This window comes from Chelonoidis abingdonii, chromosome 8 (assembly GCF_003597395.2).
Source record: "Chelonoidis abingdonii isolate Lonesome George chromosome 8, CheloAbing_2.0, whole genome shotgun sequence".
Classification (NCBI taxonomy): Eukaryota; Metazoa; Chordata; order Testudines; family Testudinidae; genus Chelonoidis; species Chelonoidis abingdonii.
Window position 1 is genome coordinate 76072012 of NC_133776.1, and position 16454 is coordinate 76088465.

General features: G+C 38.0%; 1 protein-coding gene across 3 annotated transcripts in view; it reads right to left on the reverse strand.

Annotated features, from left to right (window-relative positions):
- DACH2 (dachshund family transcription factor 2) overlaps positions 1-15701 on the reverse strand; it is a 526494-nt gene extending 510793 nt beyond the window's left edge. For all 3 annotated transcript variants that reach the window (XM_075068738.1, XM_075068737.1, XM_075068736.1), the window contains exon 1: positions 14981-15701. In XM_075068738.1, the coding sequence (XP_074924839.1) occupies positions 14981-15489 (509 nt within the window). In that variant the 5' untranslated portion in view covers positions 15490-15701. The remainder of the gene's footprint in view (positions 1-14980) is intronic.
- Between the last annotated feature and the right edge of the window lie 753 nt (positions 15702-16454).

Here is a 16454-nt window from a genome sequence, read left to right on the forward strand (position 1 = left end):
ACTCCATTAAGAGACTCCCACAGATTTTGATGTTTTAAGGTTGAAGACAACAGTCGTGATACTCCATACAGAGCCCTGAGTTCAGTGGCAAGACTCGTTGACTTCAGTGAGAGTATGTTGAAATCTATATATTTTCAATCTATGGTACCAGAAGCAGTGATGGAACTTTCTAAATTTGTTTCTTCTACTATTTCGTTATAGTTAGCAGTCACTAATCTTTTCTGTAACTGTTGTTCTTCTAGGTATATTGCATGTGTCGGTTCCACTGTAGGTATGTGCACTATCACCACCAAGAGGTTTAGCAGCTCCCAAACTACTGCATAAGCCTCCTATGTAGACACCACTAAGAACAAATCCTGACTCTTGAGATGCCAATGGTTGAACTAACCAAGTAGCTCAGTCACTTCTGGAGTCTCAAAAGACCCAACCCAGATTCCAGAATAAACAACCCCCTTTGACCTGAGGACCATCTCAGGGCATGCCTCCTTTCTGAGTGCACTCCAGCATTTGTGTATCTACTGAGGCATGACCCCATTACCAGGACCAATACCCAGGCAGGGACCTGCGAAGCCAAAGTCCTAAAAACTAAAACTTTACAAAATTTTAGACAGATTTAGAGTTAACTACTCTAATCCAGTAAAACAGGTAGTATATAAAAGAAGAAGGGAAGGACTGCAATTACAAGAAATACATACTCCAATATTCACGGGCAGTAAGAAGGAACTGAGTGGGGTCGAGGGTGGCTCCATCCTTTATACCTGCATGCAGAGGCTGCTCACAATGCCCTGACAGGTACAACCAAATGGAGACAAAAAATTCTCCAACAACCATGCAATGGGTGCACACACATCTACAGTGGAATGGGCAGGTCCAATCACTTGAAAAACTATGCAATTAATCTTTCATTATTAAGTGTGAGTTAAAATACTCATAGTGCATTTAAAACCATCTTTTAAAATTAAGATTATAAAATATATAATTCCTGAAATCCCTAGAGCAGCAAGCATCACATACAGGCTTGTTCAAATAAGTGACATCAACACTAAAAGGGTTTTTTGTTTATATAAGATGTAAACAAATACAACCATGTTTTCAGGCAACAAAGGTGCAACAAAGGATGCACTTGTGCACGAAGAATCCCACATTTGCATGAGGAAAACAGGTATTTGCACATTAATGAGAACTTGTGCAAATGTGGAGGTTTGCATGTGCAAAGGGTACACATTCATTTTGGTGGGAACACCCATTACACAGCCAATGTCTTGAGAAGAAACATTCTAACGATATAAGAAAATAACAAATCTGCAACAGTTCAGTAAAAGAAGCTAAACAAACACACTCTGTTATCCTACTTTCTGTTATCACCAGAACCTCACAATGGAATTATATCGCTGTATGCAGGGCTGTTTTTCTTTTTTTAAATTATTAAAGATCTGCTGTGACCTTGTAGATGACACCAGGCTTGGCAGCAGATGGTCAATGAGTTTGGTGGCTTCTACAGTTAATCCAGCTCCCTTCAATTTTCTTGCTCCAAGATTTGATATGGATGATGCTAGTATGGTGCCTGCCCACCAGTAAACTGCATGTGGTCTTCTACAGCCCATCTTTCTCTCTTCAATGAATGCTGTGAGGAGGAGGTTTGGCCTGCTAAGAATACCAGTTCAAGGATGGCAGAAATTTGCCTCCTGACCACAGAGATTCACGCAACATTCCTTATCAATGGCAGGGTTAAAAAGGGCTGTCAGCAGGAGTGGGGTTGATATTCATGTTCCCAACTGATGACTTCAGCATTTTTTAGAAGATTTACAATGCCGATACATACAAATGTGCAACAGATGTCAGAAAAACATATAACAGATAATGTACATGGCTATAATTATAGGTGCAATATAAAAAGCAGCTATCATTCAGTGAGACACAAAACATGGTATTCAAACCAAATACCACGCCAACAGAGCCTGTAATCTCCCCTAACTTGAGCTATTAGGCAGACAGAAATCAGAGCCACATACCAGCACACTTTCTAAACTCTTCAGGGCTGTAGCCTTTTGCAGAGCTAACGTTTAAAATACACACATTCACAGGCTCCACAATGTCGGTCTAGGAATAAAGTGTACAATGTACAGGAGATGGAGTGTCTACATACATTCTACAGAAAAGATGTATTTAAGGATTTATAAACTCTTCATGCTCTCTTGTAATATCTGCATCAGAGTACATCTGTACAAGGGTTCTGTCTTTTGTCCCAGATTCTACCTTCCTTTTTGTGCTTTAACACTTACAGAATTCTTAAAATCCATCCCCACAGCCCAATACTGTATTCTGAACTATGAAAACTCCATAAAGTCCTGTACATTCCTGACTAAGAGTAAGCTACAAAATACATGCCCCAAAGTTTTGACCAATTGCCAACCAAATTTGTAAAAAAAGATTTTTCAAAGATCACAACACTTAGTTTTTAAACTCATTTATTCAGAATACCATGCCTGATTATTTTGGGGAAATTTCAAATTACTTTTCCCTGGGAAGATAGCAATTTTGAGAAATTTCAGCTGAAAAAAATACTGGGCTTATAACAGAAAATTTGGTAGACAGAGAAAGGATGATCTTGTGGTGAAGGCACTGACCTGAGATTCAAATCTGAGTTTTGTTCTTCGCTTTCTACAGACTTTCTGTATGATGATGACAAATCATTTATTAGCTATGTGCCGCAGTTCCTCTCTGCAAAACAGGGATAGTAATGCTTCCCTACCTAACATGAGGCTGAATGGCAATGTTTGTGAAGCCCTCAGATGCTACAAGTGCCACAGAAAACCAATTAACTTTATCTACAAAAAGCCTGCTGTTTCAGTAATATGCTCATCAGCTAGAGAAAGCACAATTCTCTATTTTTTAAAATGATATGTGCTTTTGATGTTAGGCTATTGTTCAAGGTTTTGTTCAGATTATATATTCTCTTGTTTTATAACTGCCCCATTTTGATTATAGCTATCTACTTGTACATTCTGAAACAGAAAGAAAGGGGAAATCAAGGAGGACGAAAAGTTAAAAGCCTTTCTAATTTCTATTTTTCAACAGTGTTTCAAAGAGCACAATGTGTGATCATAACTTCCTTAAGTTTGATGGGAACTACACACATGCATCCTAAGGAAAATATATCCCCAAGACAATAAAGCCACCTCCAAAGCTATGAAGTATGAAATATGTCCAAGAACTTTGCAAAACCCAATAGACCTCATGTTTGCCTTCAGCAGGTCCTTTCTGATGGTATTCATTGTTAAAAAATCAAGTCAGTAGTCAAAGTCTGAGCCTGCAGCAGGGCAAAAGTAGTGTGACTGGCATTTATCCACTACCAAATGCATAATATGCAATAGTTTAAAATGTACTTACAGTACATGGATTCAGTGTACTATATTTACTTTTCTTAAAATTTTTTGTCATAAACAGACAGTTAAGCGTTAATGACTCTTTTACCTGTAAAGAGTTAAGAAGTTCACCTATCCTAGCTGACATCTGATCAGAGGAACCAGTGGGGTAACAAGATGTTTCAAAAGGAAGGAAGGAAGTTCCCTTTGTCTTGGTCAGTTTCAGTTTCAGCTGGAGTAAAAAAGATCAAGGAACCAGCCTCTTATCAGAGTAGTAAGTTTTAGAAAAGAATAAATAGGTTTATGTTTATTTTCCTTTGTGACTTTGTCTTTGTGCAATTAGAGGAATAATCAAATTGGGAATTCTTTTGTGTACTAAATTTTGCACAGGGGAACATCTTCTGTATTTTAAATCTGTTATCTGTGAGAGTAGCTGGTATGCTAATCTCTCCCAGAGGTTTTTTTCTTTCAACTTTCTTTTCTTTAATAAAAAGTCTTATTTTTAAGAACCTGATTGAGTTTTCCTTGTGTTAGAATCCAAGGGGACTGGATTTGGACTCACCAAGAATTGGTGGAGGAAAGGAGAGGGGGATGGTTAAATTCTCCTTGTATTAAGATCCAAAGGGTTGGATTGGTGTTCACCAGGAAATTGGTGAAGTCTCTCAAGACTGCCCAGGGAAGGGATTTAGTACTTGGGAGTGGTGGCAGCAAAACCAGATCTAAGCTGGTAATTCAGTTGAGGGGTTCACATGCAGGTCTTCATATCTGTACTCTAAAGTCCAGAGTGAGAGTGAAACCTATGACAATTTTAATTTTCTCAGTGTTGAACACCTGTGTTATTATCACACTGAAGTAACTAACTTATTCTAATGCAGGGATTTGGGCTGTTGTAAAAAGATACAATAGACTTCTTTATGGTCAGAACAGAATGTGTTTTCTACACTCATTCCCCCTTGGAAACAAAACCCACACTATTTCATCAACATATATGTCCCTCAGAAATCTAGCAAGTAATTTGGGGGGCAGAAGGAGTGCAAAGTATTAGAAGGTTGGCTTGGCATATATTCATGACTTCACTACTGCAATGTACTGTGATCATCCCAACCTCACAGCAATAAACTTTCCTACCACAATGTACCACCCAGTGCTGTCTAAGTATACTGGACTAAGCTTTCTATTTGCATTCATGGTAATAAGATAATTTTGATTAACTTAGTAATTAATAATGAAGTGTTCTGTTTTAGTTTCACTTTTCCTGGAAACTTGGTAAACAGAAAAAAAAACATAACTAAGGTTCTGAGGATTGGTATAATTAAGGAAAGGACAGTGAGGATACATATATACAGTCATTTTTAGACAAATCCACAGGATAGATATAATGAAAAATAAAGGTATGTGCTGAAAATTCTATTTTCATTATGTGCCCACACACAATATATGACATATCCTTAAATTACAGGCTTTTGCAGGGGTCCTGAAGTTAGTTTCCAGAGTATTCCTAGGAATCTCTCATACAATAATGGAGCTGTGAAGATGGCTTTTATTTATTTTTTTGAGTATTCTAATTCTGTATGTACATATAGGTCCCATTACAAAGGATTAATAAACCACATCCCCACTGATGCAAATTTCAATTCGATGTTAAACCCAATTTCTACCTAAATTTCTTTATAGGTTCAGATGTGTTATGTGATAGCATTTGAAAACTGGGCTGGGAGCAAAAGTGACAAGGAACATTAACAATGTTCACAAAATTAAGTAAAAAAAAAAAAAAGCCAAAAGCTCTGGATTTTTTTTTCCTGAGGAACTCAGTTCTTCATATTGAGAAATACAGCCCCCTCTTTACAGTATTAAGTTTAGAAGTGGGTCATTTCTCCAACATGAGGAAAAACAGGTCAACATAATCTTCTGAAATGAAGAACAGAGCCATTTCTCCTACTTGGCATGGGATACTCTGAAGAGTTACCAATCTGATGAGCCAGTGAGATGTGGACTACAGAGTACAGCAACGAAAGGGAACATGCATTGATGATGCAAGTGATGATGCACTTCAACTCATTCCAATCATAAATGTAATTGACTGCACATATTTTTAAAAACTAAATAAACCTCAAATAGTTTACTTCTAAAAATATACTTTTTAATTCAAAGAACCCTGAAGCCACTATTGCATTATTTCACTCTATTTTAAAACAGATATCTACAAATAACCCAACCCCACCCCACCCCCCGTCCCAAGTACTAGTTATTATAGCTGTTTATTTCAAAAGGATAACACAAACAACACTGTAGTATAGAAGATGATCCCAAACCTCGAGGGGGTCTATTCTGATGTACCACATATAACTTTTATTAGTATTGAGGATAATTAGATGTATACTGAAGGGAAAGGGATATCAAAATATTTAAGATTTTCACTGGGTTTGCTGCTGCAAAGTGTCATAGAAATGATTCTGATTAAGAAAGACAGCAAGTTATCTGAATTACTAGATAAAGTTGTCAAAATTTCATTATCCACCCATATATGCTGTATATTATAAATATAAAAAAAGACCACATATTATGTCAGTATTTGGTGATGTGCAAACTACTCGTACTGCAATTCTTTAGTTAATAGTGTCACCAGAAACCAGAAACCTTTAATTAAATAAATTAATAAGACAGCCTTAGGCTGCATCGGTATTGTCAGATATCTCAAGTTGTATAGAGTACATCACAAGTATAATATTGTCAGATATCTTGAGTTTTATAAATGAATAAACTGTAACAGCTGCATTAATAAAGGATAAGATAATCAAAACATTGTCTGTGATGGTATTACCATACCTTTAAGATAAGCAAAAAAGAGACTTCCTTCTAAACAACAACTAAATGCTCAGTGTCTAACATATTGCTGCAAGCTATAATGGTTATAACTGTTAATCCAATACACCTTTTATACAAACCCATAAACACATGAGTGGAAAAATAGCACAGATGTTCATCTCTAATGCAATTTCCATTCAATTTCCTAAGTGCGGTCCCTGTGTGCAAACTAGCTTAACGTTATGTTTAGCTTGCAAATTCTTTTAATAAATAATGAGTGCAATAAAACTGGTAGATCAATGGCAAGCTAAGAAATCATAAAAAAAGCCTTTTGTGTTCAGGTTGTTGCTGATTTCAAACTTTAATCCAGAGACCAATCAATATTACTTTTTCTTTTTAACCCATCACATAAATAGCAGATAGACTAAATGTAGCTTAAATGCTGCTACCAGATATCAGCTGCCAGAAACTTGATAAGATCATCAGACACAACTAAAACTGAACATTTTAGACCTTAACATACACACTACATTATAACAAGCAGACATGTTTAAAAATCATTGTACGACAATAAAATTGGTGCTACTTTTTTGTTTTGGTTCTTTGTACTTTTGGGAGTGGAGGTGCAGTATTTATAACTGAATCAAGCAGGCTCTGACAATACGCTAACAAGCAAAACAGGCTTAACAGGTCAAAATAATAAACAGCCACAGGAAATGTAATCTCCCTAAGATTTCTTGTGACTGTAAACTTTTTATATATATGAACACATACACACATACAAAAAAGGGCAACCCAGCTATGCCACCAAGGAAAAGAGAAATGCATGTGAATACAAGTTTCATTAGCACTGGTATCTTGGAACACTTCAGGGCAGGCTACAAAGTGCACTACTTAATAGGTATCAATGTTTCTAATTCACAGGTTGTAGAATGAGAGAAAAAATACCTATTACCAAGTCACTTTGAATAACCATGCTTTACCAATAGGGAATCAAGATCAAAAGTGCACTGCCCCAAGGGACAATTCTAATATCAAGCAGGATAAATCTAAATCTCTGAGAATCATTACATACTAGTGTACTTGTTGCACTTGGTAATTCATGTTTAATCATAACATACAAAAATCTTGCCTTAATTTACACTGAAAGAAAAATGTCATAGTACTACAATATCCCTAATGTACTTTTCAAAACAATCAAAGGAATCTCAAATTGTGAATGTTAACATCATATAAATTGCCATTTGCACGTTTGATTGTTTTTTCTTGTTCCCATTACAGTTTATTATTAGCGTACTTCAAATAAAGATATGTTAAAAATTGTGCTTTTTGTACTATCTCTGTTTACATAATAAGTTTTATTAAGCTGACGAATAATCATACAAAGAACTCTGCCAAAAAAAAGGAAGCAAGGGTGCCTGTCAGGATCTAGTGGTTAGACAAATATTTTAGATTTAAAGGTGTACATCTTTGTTCATAACTTCAAATAATTTAAAAATTATACTAATGCAAGAATATGCAGACCAAAGAACAAAGGTCCTGAGTTCTGTGGAAGAAAGATCAGGACCAAAATTATTTATGGTACTTTCTCAGAAGAAATACATGTACATGCCAATTCTTTCCTTGATATGCAACAGACTTAATCACTTGCAGAAAGGAAATCAAATGAAGGTTTTAGCATTAGGATCCAATTCTGAAAAGAAAGGCTCATATACTAGCAATATCTATAAATAAGTTCTTACTCATCCCTTGTTTTGGCAAACTTGCACTGATGTCAAGGCGAGGCTCACCTGAGCAAAATCCAAATATGGACTTTAAGACTAGGCCTCAACATCTTTTAATGTGGGTGCATAATCAGAATTCCAATTTGTAAAATTTGTTCAGCCAGGATTTAACATCTAGCAAAATTATTCATACAACCATTATAAAATATTTAAAAATAAACAATGATCTCTCATTCCAAAGCTATACAATAAGCAGTACAATTTCAATATAAGGATTTTTTGCTCTGGGCCTCAACTGTCCTGGAGTTCACTATCAGCTTACCATTTAAAAAGCGCACACATGTACCCGAGAGCAGCCTATACAGAGTATAATTTCATGAAGTTAGAGCTGGTCACTTCTGGTTTTGTAAATTTAATGCTACGCCACACATTGTTACATGTACCTTTATTTATCCAAATGTTAAAGTGTCTGGTTATTTGCATATACTGCATATTTCTATTACATACTGTTTCCTTTATCAAATTGGAACTGCTGTAGCAAGAATGCTAAGAAGACAAACATAAATCTACATTTGTAACAGCTGATTTTTCCCACTTTTTGTCAAAAGACTTAATGAAAGGAAAGTAAAAAGTTTTTTAAATATATACATTTGTACATGATTAGTCATTTATAAAAATAAAATGTTAACATAAAAGAGATGGAAACGATCAAGTTAACAGAGATTAGATTGATGCATCTCACAGGGTTCACAACAAATCACAAGATATTCATTTACCTATTAGAAAGAAAACAAGGAATGCCTTTAAAAAAATAACATAATACTATAATTGTGTTTAATGTAGTTGGGAAGATCAATTACAGTGTAATAACAAGGACCTTTTATGCTTTACATAAGCTTTTTTAGAATTTAAAATAGTCAGTGAAAGTCAGAATACGCCAACCTATTTTATGATCTGGGATCCATGAGTTCTGCTCCAAGATAGTTGATACCTGACTATGTGGATCAAAAAAATACAACAACTGATCAACAACTTCTGTAATATTTTCAGAAATAAATGGTGAAGTAATAATGGAAGCACAACAGATAAGCTGCTTCCTCTTCTGCATCAAACAAACGTTAAACCTAGATGCGTTAAATCCAAAAGAAATACATTACTGAGAATTAAAAAACTAACTCCATCCTCTAAGCAATTTGGACACAATTATATTCTATTTATAGTGACATTTTCAATGTGTCCCAATCTTATATTATTTATTTTGGTCATTCTTGTTACAATAAAATATTAATGATGAGAAAATGGTTACACTATTAAAAAGCTACGCTACATTTAGATTTTAATATTGATTTCCAACATTCTACAATAATTAATCATTCAGTATGAAATTATACATGTTTAACTTTGTATTATAGGGTGATCCAGAGATTAATATTTTCCCCAGATTAATCCTTTGATTAAGTTTATATTTTTGCCCTGTTCCAAAAAGACAATTTAGTTATTCTAACAGAACTGAAAAAAGGGGATACCGCCACTTTAAAAGCTTCAATCTCTTTGACATTGCTGGCAGTGTATGGGAACATTAATGCATCTGTCATGATAACAAGCTAAGAATAACATCTAGACATCAAACCGAGCAGAGAATCCATCTGAAGTGATTCATTCAGATCTGTCTCATTGATTTATTAAACACAGGGCAACATCTGCAGCCTCACAGAGCCGCCTGGCAAAATTAATGCAAGATCAATTCAAATGGAAAAAAGTGCAAAAGAGATAAATCAAAACACAATTTGCATGCAGTTCCACAATCAGGCTTATTGGGCGCAAATGCTCTATTTCTTTCCCAAAGCAAATGAGTTTAAATGTTGTTTTATCTTTTTAGAATTGTGTGATTTGAAGTGACAGTGAAGAGTTCTGCAGGTTGAGATGGTGAAAAGGGAAAAGGAGAAGAAATGCTTGCAAAGACCTTTTGAATATGCAACAAGAATATCATTAATACCTAATTGTTTTGCTTTTTTGTCTTTGCTCCAGAAACACAGTATTTTCAATTTGAAGAAGTTACATTAGAAAATTTAAATAAATGTAGACAGAAAAACTATTAAATGTTCATCTTTTGGAAAAAGCCAATTATGCTACAGATGGAAAGCTCTACTGCTATCAGAAAAGTAAAGAATTTTGATTGCGGTTTCTTCATATTTGATTTGCCCATGAGAAGCATTTTTACAAAACGCCAAAGATTTTGAGATGAATAAGAACTTCACAAGTCCAAAGATGTTCATCTTAGTCACTTTTCGAAAGGTATCAGTAATTTCCTTTTAAAAATGGAAAAAAATCTCTTTCTGCATCCCGACAAAGTCCACTACACTAGCAAGAAGCCTCAATAAAATGTTTTAAGTAAATTTCCCATCCACAAAAGAAAAAAAAAAAAAAAAAACAGAAAATTGATTATTTTTATTTTAATATAACATTGCCTCCTAAACTAACAAGTTTTTGGCAAGTATGAATTAACACTAAATATTTACTTAGGCAAAGGCAAAGTAGTTTACGGAAGCATAAGTGTACATTTAAAATCAATATACACATGGAAGCTCTGTGCAGTGGCACATGACTGAATTGCTTTAATTATAATCTTTGACATCATTCTTCTAATAAAAGATAGAGCATTGTTGACTATGGGGCCGCTTTTAATAGACAACATGACTAGACCCTCATTATGCCATGAAATAAAATGTCTGCATCTACTGCATAGATTCATTTCTAAAGCCTTTAATTGTTTGTGAACAAGCCAAAGTAATACAAAATATTAGCTTAATAAAATAGTTTAAATTCGTCACAGAAAATAAGTAAGCCATGTGTTGCTCTGCAGTTCCCTTTACCTGAAAACACTTTCTCAAGTGAAATATTTTACTATATGTTCACCAGATAATCCACAGCAATACTACCACAACAGACTACAGCATTCATCTAATACAAATGCCCAGAAGAATCTTATCAAAAATATTCTACTGGTTGGGTATGAATCATACATACGCAATTGTGATTTTAAGGGCCTATTATGTGTTGTCGTACAACTGTTCTTACTGTACTTGTATATTAAGATGTTATAACGCAAATACATTATACATCTTTTCTTTTAAATCTTTGAATAAACTTTATAATGCTACAATTAATCAACTGGTGGTCTGATTTGAGTAATCTTCCAAAATATCATAAATTATTTCTTAATTAGGCTTTGTAAAAAGATTCACTCATTCTTGAAGTTGCTACTTACAATGAACTGACTTTAATCTTTTTATAAGTTTTATTTCATGGTTCCTAAAAATTAGTTATATAATGATGGCTAATGACAACTAAGGCTAAGAACATTGTTTATGGGGATGTGTGTACAACATTATATTTATACCTCACAAAAAAATTCACTTTGGTGTTAGAGAGGAAACTTTCACTTGTAGATGCATTTCTCTATAATTCTTAAGAGCACTGTAGACGAGTTCAATTAAGAAAATATTGTGTCAGAGAGAAGGAGTGAGAACAAAAAGTTAAATATGTCCATTCTTTGATTAATCTACACTGCTGTGTTTTTCATTCTAATGCAAAAGCGCAAAATGCAAAGCTGGAAACAAGTTGTTTGTTTTTAAAAATCATAGAAAGAGAAAAAAATCAACTATGAGATCTCTAATGACTTTTCCAGCAATTTTTGAGCCTGCCTCTGCATTTGAACATGATTTTTAATACAATCTACATAGTAATCTGCTATAAAATTGTTTTTATAACTCAGAGGATAAGAAAGGAATGTACAACATTTTGGAATTGCAAGATAAAATGCTTAAGTAATGTGGCAGAACAACACATCTTCAAAGATTTTACTCTAACTTTTCATGATATCACATTCTTTCCTACTTTACTACCCAGGTATAGGAATACAACTATTTTACACTGTATGACAAAATGAACTTTAAAATGTATTACGTAATTCATAAAATGTGCACAGTAGTGCCCAGGATATGTTACATCTAGTAAGAGACAAGAGAATTCCATTACATATGACAATTTATCTATTATCATTAGACATTTTTTGACATGAAGTATACTGGGCTGGTCAATAAATAATCTGATTGGCAAACTAAGTGTCAGGTTATGCATTTCAAATTATCATGATACAATGCAATTAATATTGCTAAGCTGCAGGCATTCAACTTTACGATAATTCATTTGAAAAAAGTTTGTTTCACCTGCACTCATAATCACTATAACACACTACATATGTAGATCTGAACACAAAACATATCGATAGTAGTGAGTTTATTTCCAGATATTGGTACTTTCAAAATAAGAAAATAATACGGCATATAAACACTGAGATAGTCAGTGGTGACGTTAAATGTGAAACTTATCTTCAAAAATATCTTGGTATCAGTTATCCCTAAGCAGATGAAGATAAATTTCATTTCCGTAATTAGGTAAAAGGGGCTTATACACATGGCACATGTGCTTTTTCCTGTATAATCTTTTAAACTGAGAGTTGCTTTTACCCTTGGACAGGTATGTCCTTTATTTCAGTCCTATAGGTCTCTCTCTCCAGCGCCCTAGCCGTATTTTTCTGACTGCATCTCTTGGCTCTTCTGGCTGCATCTTCCAAACCCTCCTACAGCATCTCTCAGCTTCTATCTTCTCATTTAGAGCTCCTCTGCCCTTGCTTCTCTTTGCACATCTTATCCCCTCTCTCCCAGCCATGTGATTTTGGTGAAGAACAAACTGAAATAAACACTTATTTCAATATTTTGTGCCATTTTTGTCAATGTGCACGTATGTACAAGTCAGTATATAATGGGGTTGTATCATCCACTCAGTTGTGTGCAATTACTTATTTTCACTAATCAACTTGTTCATTTTGTTTGCATTGCTCAAAAACGTGGTTCTGAGATCAACTTACCAGTCAAATTTCAGAAACATGTTATTTTAATATTAGTTTGGGCACCAAGATTTTGTGAATATTTTGCAAAAAGCCAAAGATATTTTAAGTGCTAGGTATACTAAGGGTACCTTATAGAATTTTGTTCCCATCTTTTTCAAATACAGTGGTCACAAACCGTGCTTATACATCAAAACTTTGATGTGGCAGTAGTTGTGATGTCACAGAGGAGTATGACTTGTTGAAATAAATGGGCAGCAGGAGAAACTGAAAGTGAGCAAGAAAAAGAATACAGTTCATGTGGACACAGGCACGAATGGAATTAAAGCAACTCTGAAATGTCATCTTTATCACTGAGAACAAAACATAACAACATGAGGAGAAAAAAAATTACCATAAGAATCAAAAGCCTAAACCTGCTCTTACTTAAGCCAATGACAATGGAAGCAGGATCAGATCCCAAATAAGTGAAACACGACTTTTAATTTCATTATGTACATGCATTTACTTAAAACATGAAACCATCGTATAGCAGAGTCTAAGTGGTAAGAACTAACCATCTGTCTTCTAATACAGAAAGTTAACGTTTCCCTGCTGTAAGTCATGGCAGGCCTAAACAATGTACTTGTAAACAGCATATGTAAAGATAACATTTCTTGTTAAGATAGGAAGATGAGTATGAGTTTTTTCCTCAGAAATTGCTGAATGTTGAACTCTTAGACGTCATCTACAGTCCTCTCTCTTATAATCTTCCCTTTCTTACTATATATTTCTATAAAGCCCTGAGAGTTTTTTGTTTATAAGATCATTATCATTTCTAAAGCAAGAACTATGGGGTCATAACCAAGGATTCTGACCCCCCATGTATGAAGAACCCAGCAGGGATCTTCCATGAATACAATCAGCTTTGGGTTTAGTCATTTAAGCACAACAGGACAAGGGCTATAACAACAGTAAAAACTTCTTTGATTAAATAATGCACCGTTATTCCAGAGTTATACTAAGCAACAGTTTGTCTGTAAACTACCCATACTCCTCAGGCACACACAGCACATGTTCTTTGGCTATCATTACTTCTTTTGCAAGACTTATGACTACTGTATCACAAGTTATGTTCACAACCCAGACAGCTAGAGATTATAATTTTCAGCGAGAGAAAATATATACAGCTAAGAACTTAAAGCAAAAAGTACTGCGTTCCTTTTTACAGTCATTTGAAAGATTATCTAGACACTATATTTGTGAGAAAGTGAATAATTATTTCATACAATTTGCCAAGTTCATGCTTAGTGCAGTTACCTGGCACATAGATTTAATAAACCTTAGCAACAAAGTTCAACAATTTAAGAATTTTGTGTAATCACCTACACTAAATTACTCCTTTCTCTAGAACAGATTTCATACAATTTATTGCCTCTTTTGCACCATCTAACTCTGCTATGGTCCCTTCTGGCAGCAAGCATCATAAACTGCACTGCATGCTCCTACTGCTTGTGTAGTTAGAGATGGTGATTTAAGGTGACCATACCGTCCAGAAAACTTGTCTAACAGTTAGCCAAAGAGAAGGGAGCATCCTCTGAACACTGCCCCATTCGCAACCTGACTATTCTTCCCAACGCAGGGTTTCCGTTTCTAAAGCATTGCTTAGTTTTGGCGCATCGTGCATCTCGACCCTCTCTCAAAGATACCATCACAGGATAAGAGGCAGTTTGCACGTTATCAACAGACCGTCCGGTATAGCCGTGCAGCGGAGCCCCACAATTAGGCTGGACTTCTGCGGCTCATCTTCCCTAATGCGGAACCTGCAGGGCTGTAGGCACCTTACAAGACGCGCTAGGGAGCGCTCACAGCCCTGGAGGGGACGCGGCGGGCTCGGGAGAGCTCGGCAGCGGGCTCTTTGCTCTGTTTACAGAGAAGAGCCTCCAGGCTGCCCTGGCACGAGCAGCTCGGGAGCACTCTCACCACCCACCCCAGGCTTGGGACTCCCGCGGAAACAAAGTTTTCCTGGCGCGGGCGTGACTGTGCCCAGGGCTCCGGCTGCCCGAGGAGCGCAAGGTGCCCGGGCACCCACCCACCCTCAGTGGAGGAGGCTGAGCACCCTCCCTTGACAGTGGGCAGGCAGTAAGGAGAGGCGCCGAGCCCGGGCGAGAGGAGTGACAGCGAAGTTTGCCGCTCACCTGGCGTTGGTGCAGTCGTTGTACAAAGTTTCGAAGTCTTTCCTGGTGATGAGCTTGCAGCGGTTCACGCCGGGCTGGATGGCGCCCAGCCCCCGCAGGATGCGGACCTGTTCCACCGTACACACCACGGGCGATATATCCAGCCGCTTCAGCTTGGTGTAGACCGTGTGCAGCCCCCCCACCAGGTGCTTGAGGAAGAGGTCAAAGACCTGCGGCAGGCAGATCAGCTCCTGCCCCTCCACCAGGAAAGAAGCCACCTTCACCCCGTGCAGATCAACCATCTTACACTCGTTGTTGCCACCCCCTCCGCCGCCTCCCGTGCCCGCACCGCCGCCGCTGGAAGCCAGGAAACTGTTGACCAGGCTGTTCGTGAGCCTGGGGGACTCGGAGGGGCTGGAGGAATAGAGGGGGTCTGCCCGGAACAAGCTCCCGGGGCCCCCCACGCTGCCGCTGCTGCTGGCGCTGCTGGAAGTTGCCGAGATGACGGGAGGCGCGGAGGAGACAGCCATGGCCACTCTCTGCGGCGGCTCAGCCCCGCGCTCCTGCCACGCTCACTCTCCCCAACTGTTTGCAATACGACCCAAAACAGAGTCTCCCACTCGCTCACTCAATCGCTTGCGCACGTAGCAGCCGCTCTCTCAGAGCCCTCCCCACCTCCACCGGGGCGGGGGGGGGGGAGAGTGACAGCCCCCTCCAGCCAATGCGCCTGGCCCTCAGCGAGCGTGGCACCGGCTAGTGGCTGCTTGCGGAGGGGAGCTGGGGCTGCTGCCGCTGGAGGAGGAGGTGGCTGCTGGTGTTGCTGCTGCTCAGGAGGGGGAGTGGCGTGGAGCCCTGCCTCCACCTTTTGCCCGCCCCGCCGTGACCAAAGTGACCATCTGCTAGCTCGTCTCTTGCTTTCGGGCACCTGGGGCTGCAACAGCCTTTTCGCTTCTCGCCTGTCACCTGTCCAGGTTTGCCCAGGACCGGCCCTTCTTTGCAGTTAGCAGTAGCTGTCCGGGGATGTCGGCCAGGGTGCTCAGCATACACTGCTAAGCTGCCCAGTTCTGTGGGCTCAGGACCATCCTGCGTGCTCCGTTTGGGGTTTCTTTGTACCTCAGAGGCGGCAACCTTAGCACATGGGTGCATGTGTCCCCCTCACACTTGCCTCCCCTTTCTCCTCTCCGAGTTTGTAGTGAACTGATGGACCCCCTGCTTCCTCTGCCTACCCACTAACCCCCCGCCCCTTGTGGTTCACTGCTCCCCTCTAGCACAGACCCCTCCCCCTTGCAGTACGCTGTCTCCCTTTTCTCACATGCCCCCTTTCCCTTTGTTGGTCATGTGGCCCTAGGGTGACCAGATGTCCCGATATTAGGAGCTTTGTCTTATATATACAATTATACCGTCAGCCACCCACCCCTGGAAAAATAGTGTCTTGATTTTTCACACTTGCTATTTGGTCACCCTATGTGGCCCCTCCCATCTTACATGCCCCCTC